Source organism: Loxodonta africana, chromosome 11 (assembly GCF_030014295.1).
Source record: "Loxodonta africana isolate mLoxAfr1 chromosome 11, mLoxAfr1.hap2, whole genome shotgun sequence".
Taxonomy (NCBI): Eukaryota; Metazoa; Chordata; class Mammalia; order Proboscidea; family Elephantidae; genus Loxodonta; species Loxodonta africana.
In genome coordinates, this window is record NC_087352.1 from 9242203 (window position 1) to 9257750 (window position 15548).

The following is a 15548-nucleotide window of genomic DNA, read 5'->3' on the forward strand; positions in this document are numbered from 1 at the left end:
TCACACCCTGTGGGTGAAGCCAGCAGCAATGTTTTGAGGACACTTAAGCAGCCTTCAGCCTTCCACCAACAGCTTGATGGTCAAGCAAGTGAGCCACCTTGGAAACAAGCCCTCCAGCTCCAGTCTAGCCCTAAGATGACTACAGCCTTAGATGATGTCTTGACTGCAAACTCATGCACAACCCCAAGCCAGAACTACCCAGCTAAGCTGCTCCCAAACTCCTAACCTGCAGAAATTTTGAGACATAATAAATGTTTATTGTTTAAAATCCTATATATTGGGGTAACATGTTTTCATAATTCAATAAATGTTTTCTCTTTTAAGCACCTACATTTTGGGGTAAACCCAGCAACAGATAAGTAATACTCCATCCAAAATCACCTCCCACAACCAGTCTCGCAGCTTCCGTATCAATAAACCAAAAAAACATAAATCCAAACCTGTTGCTGTCGAGTTTATTCTGATTCATAGCCACCCTATAGGACAGAATAGAACTGCCCCATAGGGTTCCCAAGGCTATAATCTTTATGGAAGCTGATTGTCACATCTTCCTCACATGGATCGGTTGGTGGGTTCAAACCTTTGACTTTTCGGTTAGCAACTGAGCACTCCACCACTGTGCCACCAGGGCTTCTTTACTATGTACTTGTTGCTATTATTCTAAGCACCCAGGACACATCAGCAAATCAGAAAGACAAGGCCCCTGTCCTCATGGGGTCTCCATTGTAGTTACCAGTATCAGTTGCACCAGAGTGAATGCCAAGGCCTACACATACCATAAAAAAGTAAGAAACTGCCTCTGCTTTCAGTTTGGAGGAGGCCTACATGCAACTTTCTTTGGTTGTTCAGCATCTGGGTTCATCCAACACTCCTGCCCCCACTATGTCACACAAGTTTGATGCCAATGAGAACAAAGTCATGGACCTGAGGTACATACGTGGGGAGGTTGGTGCCACATCCTCCCTGGCCCCCAAGATTAATCTCCAAAAAAGGTAGTGATAACATAAAAAGATAAAGAATATCACCCATGGGTACTATGCTCCTTTAAAAAAAAACACTTATATGAAACAAAATAGTCAACAGTTACTTTAAAACAAAGATGAGAATGTAAAGGGGAAGGGAAATTAGATTAAGGGAAACAGAACAACCCAGAATGGAAATAATGAGAATGGTCACACATTGTATGAAGAATGTAACCAATGCCACTGAACAACTTATGTAGAAATAGTTGAATGGGAACCCAAACTGCTGTGTAAACCTTCACCAAAATCACAATGAAAAATTATTTTTAAAAAAAGGTACTTATGACATTGCCAAGGCACCCAGTGACTGGAAGGGTCTAAGGGTTATGGTGAAGCTGACCATTCAGAACAAACAGCCCCAGATTGAGATGGTACCTTCTGCCCCTGCCCTGGCCATCAAAACCCTGAAGGAATCACCCAGAGACAGGGGGAAGCTGAAAAATATTAAGCAGAGAAGAAATAGCACTTTTGATGAGATTGTCAATGTTGCCCAATACACGAGCCACCCATATTTAGCCAGAGAACTCTCTGGAACTATTAAAGAGATCCTGAGGATTGCCCACTCTGTGAGTTGAATGTTGATGGCTGCCACCATCATGACATCTTAGATGACATTGACAGTGGTTCAGTGGAATGCCCAGCTAGCTAAGACTAAAAAAAGGAAAATACTTCAATAAAGCATTATTTGGTAACCTAAAAAAAATAAGACAAAGAAACAAATTCAACAAGGCCTGCTTAGCCATTAAGGAGTGTGTAAGGGAATTTTCGGAATCGACTCAATGGCACTGGGAACTGGGAGGGAATTTTAAAACTTGAAGTACCTGAAAAATATGAAGCGGCCCACTTGAGGTTTAAGTGTGACTCCTGTGTGGCTAGTTCCATTTCCACCCCAGCAAACGCAGTTTCCCCACAGGCATAATCATGAAACTAAGAAATGTCTGCAAATGATGATATAACTACACTATAACTCCCTCAAGAAAAGAATGTCTAGTAATGATGACATAACTACCCTGAGACCTGCCCCCCGTCCCATACCCTTATGATTACCACATTGTGACCAATCTAAAAAAGACATATATATCCTTTTATGCCAATCGCCTTATGAGCTTCAGCTACAGGATATCCTGCCTTACGAGTTCCTGCCGCAGGCAATCCCTCCTTAAAACCACCTATTACCAATCTATAACAGGCATACCTCATTTTATTGCACTTTGCTTTATTGCAACCCTGCTTTGAGCGAGTCTATTGGTACAATTTTTCCAACAGCATGTGCTCACTTCATGTCTCTCTTCTCTGTCACATTTTGGTAATTCTCACAATATTTCAAACTTTTTCATTATTATATCTGTTAGGGTGATCTGTGATCAGTCATCTTTGATGTTACTATTGCAACTGTTTTGGGGTGCCACAAATCACGCCCATATAAGACAGTGAACTTAATCAATAAATGTTGTATGAGTTCTGACTGCTCCACAGACCAGCAGTTCCCCATCTCTCTCCCTCTCCTCAGGCCTCCCTATTCCCTGAGACAAGACAATATTGAAATTAGGCCAATGAATGACCCTACAATGGCCTCAAAGTATTCAAGTGAAAGGAAGAGTTGCATGTCTGTCATTTTAAATCAAAAGCTAGAAATGATTAAGCTTGACGAGGAAGCCTTGTTGAAAGCCGAGACAGGGCAAAAGCTGGGCTTCTTGTGCCAAACTGTTAGCCGAGTTGTGAATGCAAAGGAAAAGTTCTTGAAGGAAATTGAACGTGCTACTCCAGTGAACACACGAAAGATAAGAAAGCAAACAGCCTCATTGCCGAAATGGAGAGAGTTTTAGTGTCTGGATAGGAGATCAAACCAGTCACAACATTCCCTTAAGTCAAAGCCTAATTCAGAAAAAGGCCCTAACTCCCTTCAGTTCTAAGAAGGCCAAGAGAGGCAAGGAAGCTGCAAAAGAAAAGTCTGAAGGTAGTAGAGGTTGATGCATGAAGTTTAAAGAAAAATCTGCCTCCATAACCTAAAAGCGCAAGATGAAGCAGCAAGTCCTGATGTGGAGGCTACAGCAAGTTATCCGAGAGACCTTTCTAGGATAACTGGTAAATGTGGCTACACTGAACAGCAGGTTTTCAATGGAGAACAAACAGCCTTGTATTGGAAGAAGATGCCAACAAGGACTTTCATAGCTGGAGCGGAGAAATCAACGCCTGGCTTCAGGGCTTCAAGGGACAGGCTGACTCTCTTGTTAAGGGCTAATGCAACTAGTGTCTTTATTTTGAAGCCAATGCTCGTTTACCGTTATGAAAATCCTAGGGCCATTAAGATTATGCTAAATCTATTCTGCCTGTGCTCTATAAATGGAACAACGAAGCCTGGATGACAGCACGTGTGTCTACAACATGCTTTACTGAATATTTATTTTAAGCCCACTGTTGAGACCTACTACTCAGAAAAAAAAAATTCCTTTCAAAATATTACTGCTCATTGACAATGCACCTGATCACCCAAGAGCTGTGATGAAGATGCACATGGAGATTAATGATGTTTTCATGCCTGCTAACACAACATCCATTCTGTAACCCATACAGCAAGGAGTAATTTCGACTTTCAAGTCTTATTTTTTAAGAAATACATTTCATAGGGCTATAGCTGCCATACATAGTTATTCTTCTGAGGAATCTCAGCAAAGTAAATTGAAAACATTCTGGAAAGGATTCACCATTCTAGATACCACCAAAAACATTTGTAATTCATGGGAGGAGGTCAAAGTATCAACATTAGCAGGAGTTAGGAAGAAGTCGACTCCAACTCCCATGGATAACTTTGAGGACGTCAAGGCTTTAAGTGGAGGAAGTAGCTGCAGATGTGCGGGAAATAGCAAGAGAACTAGAAGTGAAGTGTGAAGATGTGACTGAATTGCTTCAATCTCATGATAAAACTTTAACAGATATGGAGTTGCTTCTAACAGATGAGCAAAGAAAGTGGTTTCTTGAGACGGAATCTACTCCTGGTGAAGATGCTATGAGCATTGTTGAAATGACAACAAGAATTTAGAATATGATACGAACTTAGTTGGTAAAGCAGCTTAAGGATTTGAGAAGCTTGGCTCCAATTTTGAAAGAAGTTCTACTGTGGGTAAAATGCTATCAAACAGTATCAAATGCTACAGAGAAATCTTTCATGAAAGGAAGGCTCAGTTGATACAGCCAAGTTCATTGTTATCTTATTGTAAGAAATTGTGACAACCAACTCAACATTCAGCAACCATCACCCTGATCAGTCAGCAACCATCAATACTGAGTCAGAAACCTCCACCAGCAAAAAGATTACCACTCGCTGAAGGCTCAGATGATGGTTAGAATTTTTACCAATAAAAGATTGCTTAATTAAGCTATGCATTTTTTTCAGACATAATGCTGTTGCACACTTAATAGATTACACTATACCATAAACGTAACTTTTATATGCACTTGGAAACCAAAAAATTCATGTGACTCATTTTATTGTGTAGGGCTGGACCCAAACCTGCCAATTTCTCTGAGGTGATTTTTATGACTGCAATGTCTTTCAACGATCTACATCTACGGAAAGAGATGATGGAAAACCTCAATATTGTTGGGCAAAACTGCTGCAAAAGACCTCTTTAAGCTGTTGGAAAGCAAAGATAGCACCTTGAAGATTAAGGTGTGCCTGGCCCAAGCCATGGTATTTTCAATCGCATCATATGCATCTGAAAGCTGGACAATGAATAAGGAAGGTTGACGAACTGATGCCTTTGACTTGTGGTGTTGGCTAAGAATATTAAATATACCACGAACTGCCAAAAGAATGAACAAACCTGTCTTAGAAGAAGTACAACCAGAATGCTCGTCAGAAGCTAAGATGGCGAGACTGCATCTTACATACTTTGGACATGTTTTTAGGAGGGATCAGTCCCTGGAGAAGGACATCATGCTTGGCAAAGTACAGGGTCGGTGGAAAAGAGGAAGACCCTCAATGATGTGGATTGACACAGTGGCTGCAACAATGACTTCAAGCCTAACAACAATTATAAGGATGGCGTAGGACTGGGCAGAGTTTCATTCTGTTGTACATAGGGTTGCTATGAGTCAGAACCTACTCGGTGGCACCTAACAACAACATGCATATTGTTTTCTTAGACATAACGCTATTGCACACTTAATAGACTACCAAAGCCAAAACCAAACCAGTTGCCATCAAGTTGATTCCAACCCATAGCAACCTTATAGGACAGAGTAGAATTGCCCCATACTTTTTCCAAGAAGAGCCTGGTTGAATTTGAACTGCTGACATTTTGGTTAGCAGCCTTAGCTTTTAACCACTACGCCACCAGGATTTTCTAGCAGACTACAGTATAGTGCAAACATAACTTTCATATGCACTTGGAAACCAAAAAATTCATGTGGCTCACTTTATTGCATAGGTCTAGACCCAAATCTGTTAATTTCTTCAAGCTATGCCTGTAATGTCATTCAATGATCTAAGCCTGTATTTACCAACGAAGTAAAGTCCTTCAATGATCTAAGCTTGTAAATACCAGTGAAATACTGTACTTCATGTCCTTTGTTTCCCCTTATAAAACATCTCTGCTGAGTTGCCATATTGGATTACGGGGTTCCACCACATGGAATTCAGCCTGTTTCAGGCTCTAGCTGTCTCTTTACTTTCATTAAATCTCTCAGTTTTACATTAACCAGAGTACAGATGGTTACTCTAAGACAGGAGTTTCCTTGGCTGCACAAATCATTAGCGCTTGACTACTAACCTAGAGGTAGGCAGAGGTGCCTCGGAAGACATGCCTGACGATCTGCTTCAGAAAAATCAGTCACTGAAAACCCTATAGAGCACAGTTCCGTTCCACCACACATGGGGTCACCATGAGTGGGAATCAAATAGTCAGGAAATAACAACCACAAATGTATTTTGTTTGCATGTGGACAGCATTCTCCCCCCTTTGAGAATATACTATGAAATTACCAAGGGAAGACTGTGCCTGACTCTGTGGGGGTGGCAGAAGAGTGAGTTGCTGACATGCACAGGGCACCCCCACCGTGCTCACTCACAGGTCTTTCCGCAGGGCCATGGCTTCCACCCAGCTCCAGGGCCACAGGCCACACACCCAGGCCTGGACATCAGAGGGCAGAGTGCGCAGGAACTGCTCCAGCACTAGCAGTTCCAGCGTCTGCTCCTTGGTGTGCACATTGGGGCACAGCCAGGAGCATCACAGGGTGGGAGCAGGCTCAGTGCCTCCCTGGGAGCAGGTGTATCGCCCAGAGAGTCCAGGGCCAGGTCTTTCATGGTTGCCAGCTATTTCTGCTTTACTAGCTGGGTCCCAGGACCTGCTGGCTGGATGGGATCTCTTTGGGGGCTGGAGTATTGGCTGGCAAGCCCATGCAACATGTGACTGGGGGAGGTGGGGAGTAGCAGCACCTGTTGGGGGGAAGGACAGCGTTGTCATTCCAGAAACAACCACTGCTGCTAGTTGTGGTATAGACGGGGGTTGGTGGCTAAGGGGACAGAGTCTGGAAAGCCAGGCTAAAAACAGCCTTTGAAAACCCTATGGAGCACAGTTCCACTCTGCCACATATGGGGTCACCATGAGTAGCAGCGTGTAATTTGCTGATGTTATCATTCTCAGATGTTCACTGACAGATGCTCAATGTTATCATTCGCTGATCAAAACACTGATATATAGCAGGCAATGGCAATAATAATGAAAACTAAAAAAAAAATGTGTTATTTGACTTAAGTCAGAACTGACAACAGTCCTTGGAATGGAACCCGTTGTAAGTAGGGAACAACCTGTTGTGCGCGTGTATGTGTATATCCTGTAGAGTTGATTCCAACTCACAGCGACCCTATGGTACAAAGTACAACTGCCCCACAGGGTTTCCAAGGAGTGGCTGGTGGATTCGAACTGCCAACCTTTTGGTTAACAGCCTAGCTCTTAACCACTGCACCATCAGGGCTCATATATATATATATATATATATATATACTACGTGAGTATATATACCGTGTGTGTGTATACATAGTGTGTGTATATATATATAGAGAGAGAGAGTGTGTAAATATGTATGTGTGTGAGTATATATATATACTGAGAAGGCTCACCCACTCTCCAAATCAGGATGGGTTTACATGTGCAGATGAGGCATAAACTTGGAAACCAAATTGATGGAAATGGAAAAGAATGTGAACTATTGGGAGCTGGGAGAGAGGAGACAGTGACCAATGGTGTGGGACACTGCTTGAATGGGGGGAGTAGGGAAATCTGAGAGTTCTCATGGGCAGAGCAGCCCAGAAGCGGCTTTGGGAGAAAAGCCATTATCTAAGAGTTTATTATTTTCTATGGGTGTCCTGCCATCTCTCCCCGTGTCATCTTACAATGTCTTCAACAAAGGCCACGTGGTTTCACTGAGGGTTCTTTATTTCTTAAACTGGATTCTTTGAGACATAATGAAGAACTCATTGAGTTCTGTGATTGAGTTGATATGAGGCAAAGACAGATTTTGCAGGGAAGTCTAAATTGAGTAAAATGGGATCCTGAGTGTGTCCATCCCTGGAAATTAGAAGCAAATCCTGGGAAATCTTCAAACTTCCAGGGCCTTAGAAATTATGACAGTAAGACCTGAGGTTTCTAAGGAGGTGAAGATAGACACAGCTGGTATTTGAGTTCTGCATGGAAAAACATACCTGGAATAACAAGTTACTCCAAAGTATATATAAGATGGGATGAGAGAATGGAGGTGAAAATAGAGAGGCCCAGAGAAGAGTGGAGGATCAGTGCTGGGTCGGGACATGTGGTAGTATCAGACCCGAAGGTGTAGGAAGGGGCGTGGGTTCATCTCCTTTTTGTTTCCTCTCCCAGCCTTAAGAAGCCTTTGTGTCCATTGATACATGAACTGATAAACAAAATTTAGTCCATACACTCAATGGAACACTACTCAACCATAAAGAGCAATGAAGTCCTGATGCATGCCACAATAAGGATGAAGCTTCAAAATATTATGCTGAGTGAAATGAGTCAGCCACAGAGGACATATACTGTATCATGTATCTTATATGAAGTAAGCAAATACCAAGACACTAAAGATTATTAGTGATTACCGGGCACGAAAGCCAGGGGGGAAAGGGAGTTTTTGCTTAGGTGGTGTTAAGGTTATGTTAATGGTGATGGGAATCATTTGGAAAAGCATAGCGAGAATGGTTGCACAACACAAGAATGTAATCAATGTCACTGAATTTTACGAGTAGACTTTGCTGAAATGGCATGTGTTTTGTTATGCATATTTTCACCACAATAAAGTTCAAAAAAAAAAAAGAAAGGAACCAGTGCACATTTCTGGCAATTCACCCAAAAAAGAACGAAAGAAAGAAAAATGTATAGATGAATGTGATAACCATTCCATGCTCTTGAATTAAATAACATTGGAGTACTTGATGTTGTGTTGCTGTTCTTGGGTGCTGTTGAGTAGATTGCAACTCCTAGCAACCTCATTTGACAGAGTAGAACTGCCCTACAGGGTTTTCTTTCCTGTAGTCTTTACGGAAACAGATCGTCAGGTCTTTCTCCCACAGAGCCACTGAGCGGGTTTGAACCGCCAGCCTTTTGGTTAGCAGCCAAGTGCTTAACCATTGTAACTCTAGCAGTCCTTACCTGATAGTTAAAGCAATTGCAGAATTACCTGACCCAGTCCCGGAGCTTTTGTTTGTGAGGGACTCATAAACTCTCTTTCCATGGATATTGTTCTATTTGACCTCTTATTGCTGTTGGAGGAGTCAATAATGGTAAAGCATATTTTCTTACAGAATGTCCATTTTCATTGGCATTGACTTGTGCGAGTGAGTCCAGTGATTTCTCATATAAATTATTTGCATCATGTTTTTCTTTTACTTGTACCTCTTTAAGAATCCTTAGGTATTTTGTCTGACCCCATTTTTCTGTTTATAACTTAAATGATGGTGCAGCTCATGGGCTGAAGATGAGAAAAGATTTGGGGTAGGAGAAATTCTCAGGGGAGCAGAATCCCACATGTCAGACTTCTGCATTTTCTGTCCCCTCTGTGGGAGACCCTGTCTGTCTCTAGGATCCCAGCCAAAAAAGAGACTCTCTCAAACACTCCCATGGTCTCTTTGGAGATACTTAGTAGATACTCGTCATTAGTTTTGGTAATTAGCAACTGGGGAACCATTTTCCAGGGATGTTGTCAGCTCCCCAAGCCTGCGCTGTCAATGCCACTGGAGGTGAAATGGTAATTGCAGTTCTATGGGGAGGAGAGGACACAGAATTAAATACCGGGACCTCAGCATCAGGCTGCCTCCCTTGGACACTTGCCCTAGACATCCTGACCGTCACACTGAGCCCGCTGTCCTGGCAGCAGGAAGGAGTTGGGTGAGTATTATCAGTTTCAGTCTGAGAGGCAGAATCTGTAAGGGAAGGAAGTGTATCAGGTTGTGGATAAGTGATCATACTGGGATAAGGAAATCTTCTGTGTTCAAAACTGGCCCAGTGTCACAAAGGAAGCAAGACTAAGTCCTGACCTTGGTCAGAATGAGAACAGAGAGATGGGACCATGGACCCTGCCCCAGTCTGTGATTGCTCCTAGTGTCGTTTAGTGTCAACCTCAAGAATAGTGATTTTTGGTATTTAATCCTAGTGATCATGAAACCTGATTTTGAAGTTGCTTAAAGGCTGTAGTTCTGAATCAATCTGCCCTGCAGCCTACTGTACAGAAATCATAAGCATTGTCAGGGTTTCCAGAGGTGTGCCTGTAACACCCCCATACTTGAAATACTTAACAGGATGAAATCTGTGTGAATCATAGAATCCTGGGTAGCAATAGTGTATCTGAATAGTTGTTGCTGGAATAGAGATGTTTTCGGTAATTCTGGTGTATGATGCATTAATGGAGACAGAAATTGTCTCTCCTGGAAATACCCATGATCTGTGGTGTCCTTGTGAAGTCACTGGACCAATGCTCTAATTTGATATTTAAACAAAATTTATTGAAGGAATGAACTGAGGGAGAGCATGTGTTCAGTTTGACTGTAAGTGTATATTCTGCCTCAGGCAAAACAAAGAGATACTTAAGCAGCAGAGTGAGTAAAAACAATTTAACATTAAAGGAATAACAGGAAAGGCGGTGAGATTTACAAGGGTGGCAATTAACTGAATTTTCTTTACATTAGTTTCTACTCTAACACAAATCTGTCATACTTCATACAATTTAACTAAGGCAATGTTTCTAAAATGAAAATATAAATAATTTTGACATGAAACTTTAGTTATATATTTGCAGCTGGGTCAACTCAATTGGAATCTTTGGGTATAGAACTGACCTTTAGTTAAACCCATTGCCTTCGAGTTGATTCTGACTCATAGCGACCCTATAGAATGAGTAGAGCTGCTCCACAGTGTTTCCAAGGAGCGACTGGTGGATTCAAACTGCCAACCTTTTGTTTAGCACGCAGACTCTACCACTGTGCCACCAGGGCTCAGGAAAGTATAAATAAACTCTGCTTATTTAGCTGAGAGAAAAGAGATAATACCTAGATGCTTGCTGGGGAACTTCTTAAGATAGTTAACATGTTTACCTACAGGTTCTAATTTATTTTAGCAACTCAGTGAACCTTTTTCTAAGGCCAGTTGTGGGAACTCTCTTAACATAACAAGCACAACTGAGTTTTGTTTTTCCAACAGCAACTTTAACAGAAACCTAATTAAAAAAAAAAAGGGGGGTTTTTTTTCATGGTTATCAGGAGTGTAGAAGTAAAATCCTCAGTTTAGTTTCGGAATGAGGTGCTTGATTTTAGTTCTGAAATCTCCCCAATTAGACCTACTGGCACCTCAAAATTTAGACGTTCCTCACACAGTTGATTGTGGGGAAACAATTTTCCCTCTAGAAGTTAAGAAAGAAACATTTAAGGAAAAGGTAAGTTGATAATAATGGGTTTCACATAGCAGATGCCAAGCTCATACGTGTGTTGTGCTCTTATCTCTGGTTGAAAATTACCCTAATGCTTTCAATCAAAAACTCAACTATTTCAATTTATAAAATGCACAAGATGTCATGTCTTACAGATTTCATTTTCAACATATGTCTTATATGTCAACATCTTTCACAAATCTCACCTCACTGCTAATACTTTATCCTCACTTATGTATTCATTAATTGATGAGTATATGATGTGAAAGTAGCAATGGAATGAAAGTACCCTCCACCATTTAATCACATATTAGTGTTTCATATCCCATAGTTTAGGGTATGATATCAGACTGTTCAATATTCGCTGTGATAAGTGTCACTGTATTTTGCTGCTGGTATAAAAACAAATGTGTCATTTTGTTGCCATCCTAATATGGAGCCAATCTTGGATTCATTTAATCCAACCTATGAGGTAGGTTCATATAGTAATCTACTGCAATCAGTGCAGCTATATTTCATTAAAATCTTTAAAGTTTTATTCATAATTGATATTGGCCTATGGAATAAATTTTTACATGTTAGTGGAAACTTGTTACAACCAACATTATAGAATAAAATGTCACCGACGTAAATTAAAATGACAAAGTATCAACCCAAAACTAAATAAGGAACTGGACTATTGGAAGAACACAGTAAGTAGCTTGGTGTGGTACAATGAATCACTTTTATACGGCTTTTCTGGCCATGGTCTTATAACATCAGAAATGATTGGGTGTGACGATGAAGCTAAAGACCTTGTGGCCCACCAAGGGGATTGGACAGCCTGCTACTAATGCAATTAAGAAGCATGGAACCCTGGTGGAGTGGCTAATGCAAATAAGATGTATGAAATACTTGCAGATGATTGGTCAGTTCTGCCATCCCTCTGGATTTAAAGGGACCCAACTCCAGAGGATGGGGAGGACCTTGCTGGCATTCAAGAAGAAGAAGCAGGAGTCGGGCATGGTTTATGGACCCAGCATTCCTGAACTGAGAACCTTCTAGACCCAGGAGACAGAGAGAGTTGTAACACTGGAGATGGCAAAAAGCAGCAGCAAGCACGGCAGAATCCAGTGGTAGGGAAATGGCAACAGCAGAATCAGGAGACCAAAGCTAGGCGGCTGCTGTGGACTTCCTGGCCCACCACGTAAGGTGGCTACATACAGCATGCTGGCCTATGGAGCAAGAGAGCTGAGCGTCTTCAGACAAGAGGCTTGCTGGCAGAGTGAGATCCCTACAGACACTTACCAGCAGAGCTAAAAGAGGTTTCTAACACTTGCTCAAGCAGGGCAGAAGCCAAGCTGAGGGCTGAGGGCTGAGAGCTGAGGCCAGAGGGGAGCCTGTCCTTAAGGATTTGACAGGAGATCTATAAGGCAGAAAGGAGCTGAGAGAGCTATCCTGCACTGAGGAATGGAGACTTTGCCTACATACTTCCTGATCCTGATCCCAAGTTGTAGCCTGTTACTTTCCTACTAACCCCCATAACTGTGAGTAGGATCTGTGGGTTCTGTGTGGCCATTGCCATGAATTATTGAACCCAACAGAGAAGCAGAGAGTGCTGTGAGAGGGATAGTTGGTGTCCAAATAGGTAACTAGGTTGGAGAGAGAAGGTCTGTCTGACCTATACCTCATAGAAATTGCCTTGGGGTGGTGCTGATGGTGAGTTTCTCCCCTCTTGGAGTTAGAGGAGGTCAGATGCTTTGACTGTCATGCCATTTTTCACAATTAGTTCATACAGCATGGTGATTAATGTGCTGTTTTAGCAACCAGCTTGGCCAGGATCAAGTCTCCAATCTGCCCCTCACCAGCATGTGAATTTAGACAAATCACTTAACCTCTCTGTTCCTAAATTCTCCTTTTCTTTATAATGAAAATAATAGTAGTACCTGCCTCATAGATTGGTGAATAATAAAGAAGTTACCACATGTATGGTCTTCACAGTATACCTTCAAGTGCCCTTTAAAAGTTATACATTCAACACTTGGAAACATCTTAAAGAAAGAAACAGTTTCAGTCAACAGTTCTAAGTGGGAATTAATGGTAGGTGGAGAATAGTGGGTTTCAGTTGACATGATACGTGTGGCGCATGTCTCATCTTCCCATGCATGACTCTCTGGCTCTGAAGACAAACATCAGTCACTGGGAACTGAAAGAATGTCCTCCAGGGATTTGACATTTGGAATGATTTTCTTATTGCAGACTACAGTTGGTGTCTTGGGGAACTTTTCTCTTCTTTTCTGGTATATCTTCCTTTACTTCACTGAATGCAAGTCAAGGTCCACAAACTTGATTGTCCTGCACCTGACTGTAGCCAACTGTATGGTCATTCTGGCTAAAGGAATCCCCCAGACTATGGCAGCCTTGGGGTGGAAAGATTTCCCCAATGATTTTGGATGCAAATTTCTTTTCTATGTTCACAGAGTGGGAAGGGGAGTGTCCATTGGCAGCACCTGCCTCTTGAGTATCTTCCAGGCCATCACCATCAGCCCCAGGAACTCCAGGTGGGGAAAGCTTAAGGTAAAAGCTTCCAAGTACATTGGCTTCTTCCTTTTCCTTTGCTGGATCCTGCACATGCTGGTAAATACCAGTTTTTCTATGTTTCTGACTAGCAACTGGAGCAAAAAGAATGTTACAAACAAAAAAGACTATGGATACTGTTCTTCTGTGCGTCATGGCAAAGCCTCAGACTCGCTGTATGCATTATTGTTAGCATTCCCTGATGTTGTATCTTTGGGACTCATGCTGTGGTTCAGCAGCTCCATAGTTTACATCCTGCAGAGACACAAACAGCGGGTCCAACATATTCATATGAACAGTGTCTCCCCCAGATGCTCCCCTGAGACCAGAGCCACCCAAACCATCCTTGTCCTGGAGAGCACATTTGTATGTTTCTACACCTGCTCTGTCATCTTTCAAGTTTTTGTGTCTGTTATGTATCATCCCAGTCCGTGGCTGATGAACTTGGCTGCACTAACTGCTGGATGTTTCCCAACTGTGAGCCCCTTTGTTCTCATCACTCATGACTCCAGTGTCTCCAGGCTCTGCTTTGCCTGGATAAGGAAGACAATATCCCCTCATCTTATCAGAAACACCTAATTGTATGTTTTTGTGCAAGGTTCGGTTGTTTGTTTATTCATCACACAGAATCCAAGCACATATGAAACAGTCATGTTACAAGAGAGCAGAGGTACACACACACACATATGCACGTATTTGCATATATATAAATGTGTGTATGTGGGTGTGTATACATATTGGCCAGTTTATGTTTCTAATTAATCAAGCAATCACATTGGTAAATTCCCAGTAAGAAATGTAAAAATGATACTAATCATAACAATTATAAACTGGTTGACCCCTAATGTCGATGTTATCTGACATTTAAACCACCATGCTAGCTGATCTTTTTTTTTTTTTTTTGCTAGCTGATCGGTTGGTTAAAATTAAAAAGGATATATTTTTCATTTTTTTACTTAAATCTTTCTGTTTTATGTGTATTGTATTGTTTGAAAAATATATCCAATTTGATATGGTCAAGCAATATTTGACTTCCACAGCATCAATTATATTTGTTGATTGTTAAAATGAGTGTATTTGGGATTGGAATTATCAACTTATTTTTGTGCTCTTCGTGATACCTGCTCTATTTTATTATTTTTTCTATCTTCTGGATTGTTTTTTAAATAATTCTATACCTTGCCCTTTTCTGTGGAGTTTGAATATTAACTTTCTCTTAGATTCTAACCTAGAAAATACAGCATAATCACAGGTTTTTGATACTTTTAACTTCCACCTTGACAATATAAGGAAAATATTATCACCCTAATCTATTCATTTTCTCTCAACCTAAACAAAAAATTCTGGAATGTATTTAAAACTGACCAAATAATCTGAAAAATTACATGAAAAAGAACACAGCATCAGGCCTGGAAGAAGACTCATTAACAACCTGCGTTATGCAGATGACACAACCTAGCTTCTAAAGCAAAGAGGACTTGAAGCACTTACTGGTGAATATCAAAGACTGCAGCCTTTGGTATGAATTACACCTCAACATAAAGAAAACAAAAATCCTCACAACTGGACCAATAAACAACATCATGATAAATGGAGAAAGATTGAAGTTGTCAAGGATTTCATTTTACTTGGATCTGCAATCAATGCTCGAGGAGACAAGAGACAAGAAATCAAATGCTGTACTGCACTGGGCAAATCTGCTGTAAACCACCTCTTTAAAGTGTTGAAAAGCAAAAATGTCACTCTGAGAACTAAAATGCAGATGAGCCAAGCTATGGTATTTCGAATTGCCTGATATGTGTGTGAACACTGGACAATGAATAAGGAAGGTTGAAGAGGAATTAATGCCTTTGAATTACAGTGTTGGTGAAGAATATTGAATAGGCCATGGGCTGACAGAAGAAGGCACAAGTCAGTCTTGGAAGAAGAACAACCTGAATGCACCTTAGAAATGAGGATGGTAAGACTTTGTCTCATGTACTTAGGATATATTATCAGGAAAGACCTAAAAAAAAAAAAAAGACCAGTCCCTGG

The 15548-nt window shown here is 41.3% G+C and overlaps 2 protein-coding genes across 2 annotated transcripts; both read left to right on the forward strand.

Annotated features, from left to right (window-relative positions):
* Window positions 1-815: 815 nt before the first annotated feature.
* On the forward strand, window positions 816-1597 carry LOC100673751 (large ribosomal subunit protein uL11-like). Its single transcript, XM_023544165.2, has 2 exons — window positions 816-979; window positions 1272-1597. The coding sequence occupies exons 1-2, from the start codon at window positions 826-828 to the stop codon at window positions 1595-1597; spliced, it is 480 nt and encodes a 159-aa protein (XP_023399933.1). The 5' UTR covers window positions 816-825.
* An 11319-nt stretch (window positions 1598-12916) lies between these two features.
* LOC100654854 (vomeronasal type-1 receptor 4-like) lies at window positions 12917-14373 on the forward strand. The gene has a single exon (XM_003406414.3). It carries the CDS (start codon window positions 13152-13154, stop codon window positions 14091-14093), a length of 942 nt encoding a protein of 313 aa, XP_003406462.1. The 5' UTR covers window positions 12917-13151; the 3' UTR covers window positions 14094-14373.
* The last annotated feature ends 1175 nt before the right edge of the window (window positions 14374-15548 follow it).

Bases quoted from the DNA above. Each gene is read 5' to 3' on its own strand.
- LOC100673751 (XM_023544165.2), top strand. From the start codon at position 826: ATGCAACTTTCTTTGGTTGTTCAGCATCTGGGTTCATCCAACACTCCT. The intron at 980-1,271 runs ATCTCCAAAAAA...TTCACCAAAATC, and splicing joins CTCCCTGGCCCCCAAGATTA to ACAATGAAAAATTATTTTTA.
- LOC100654854 (XM_003406414.3), top strand. From the start codon at position 13,152: ATGTCCTCCAGGGATTTGACATTTGGAATGATTTTCTTATTGCAGACT.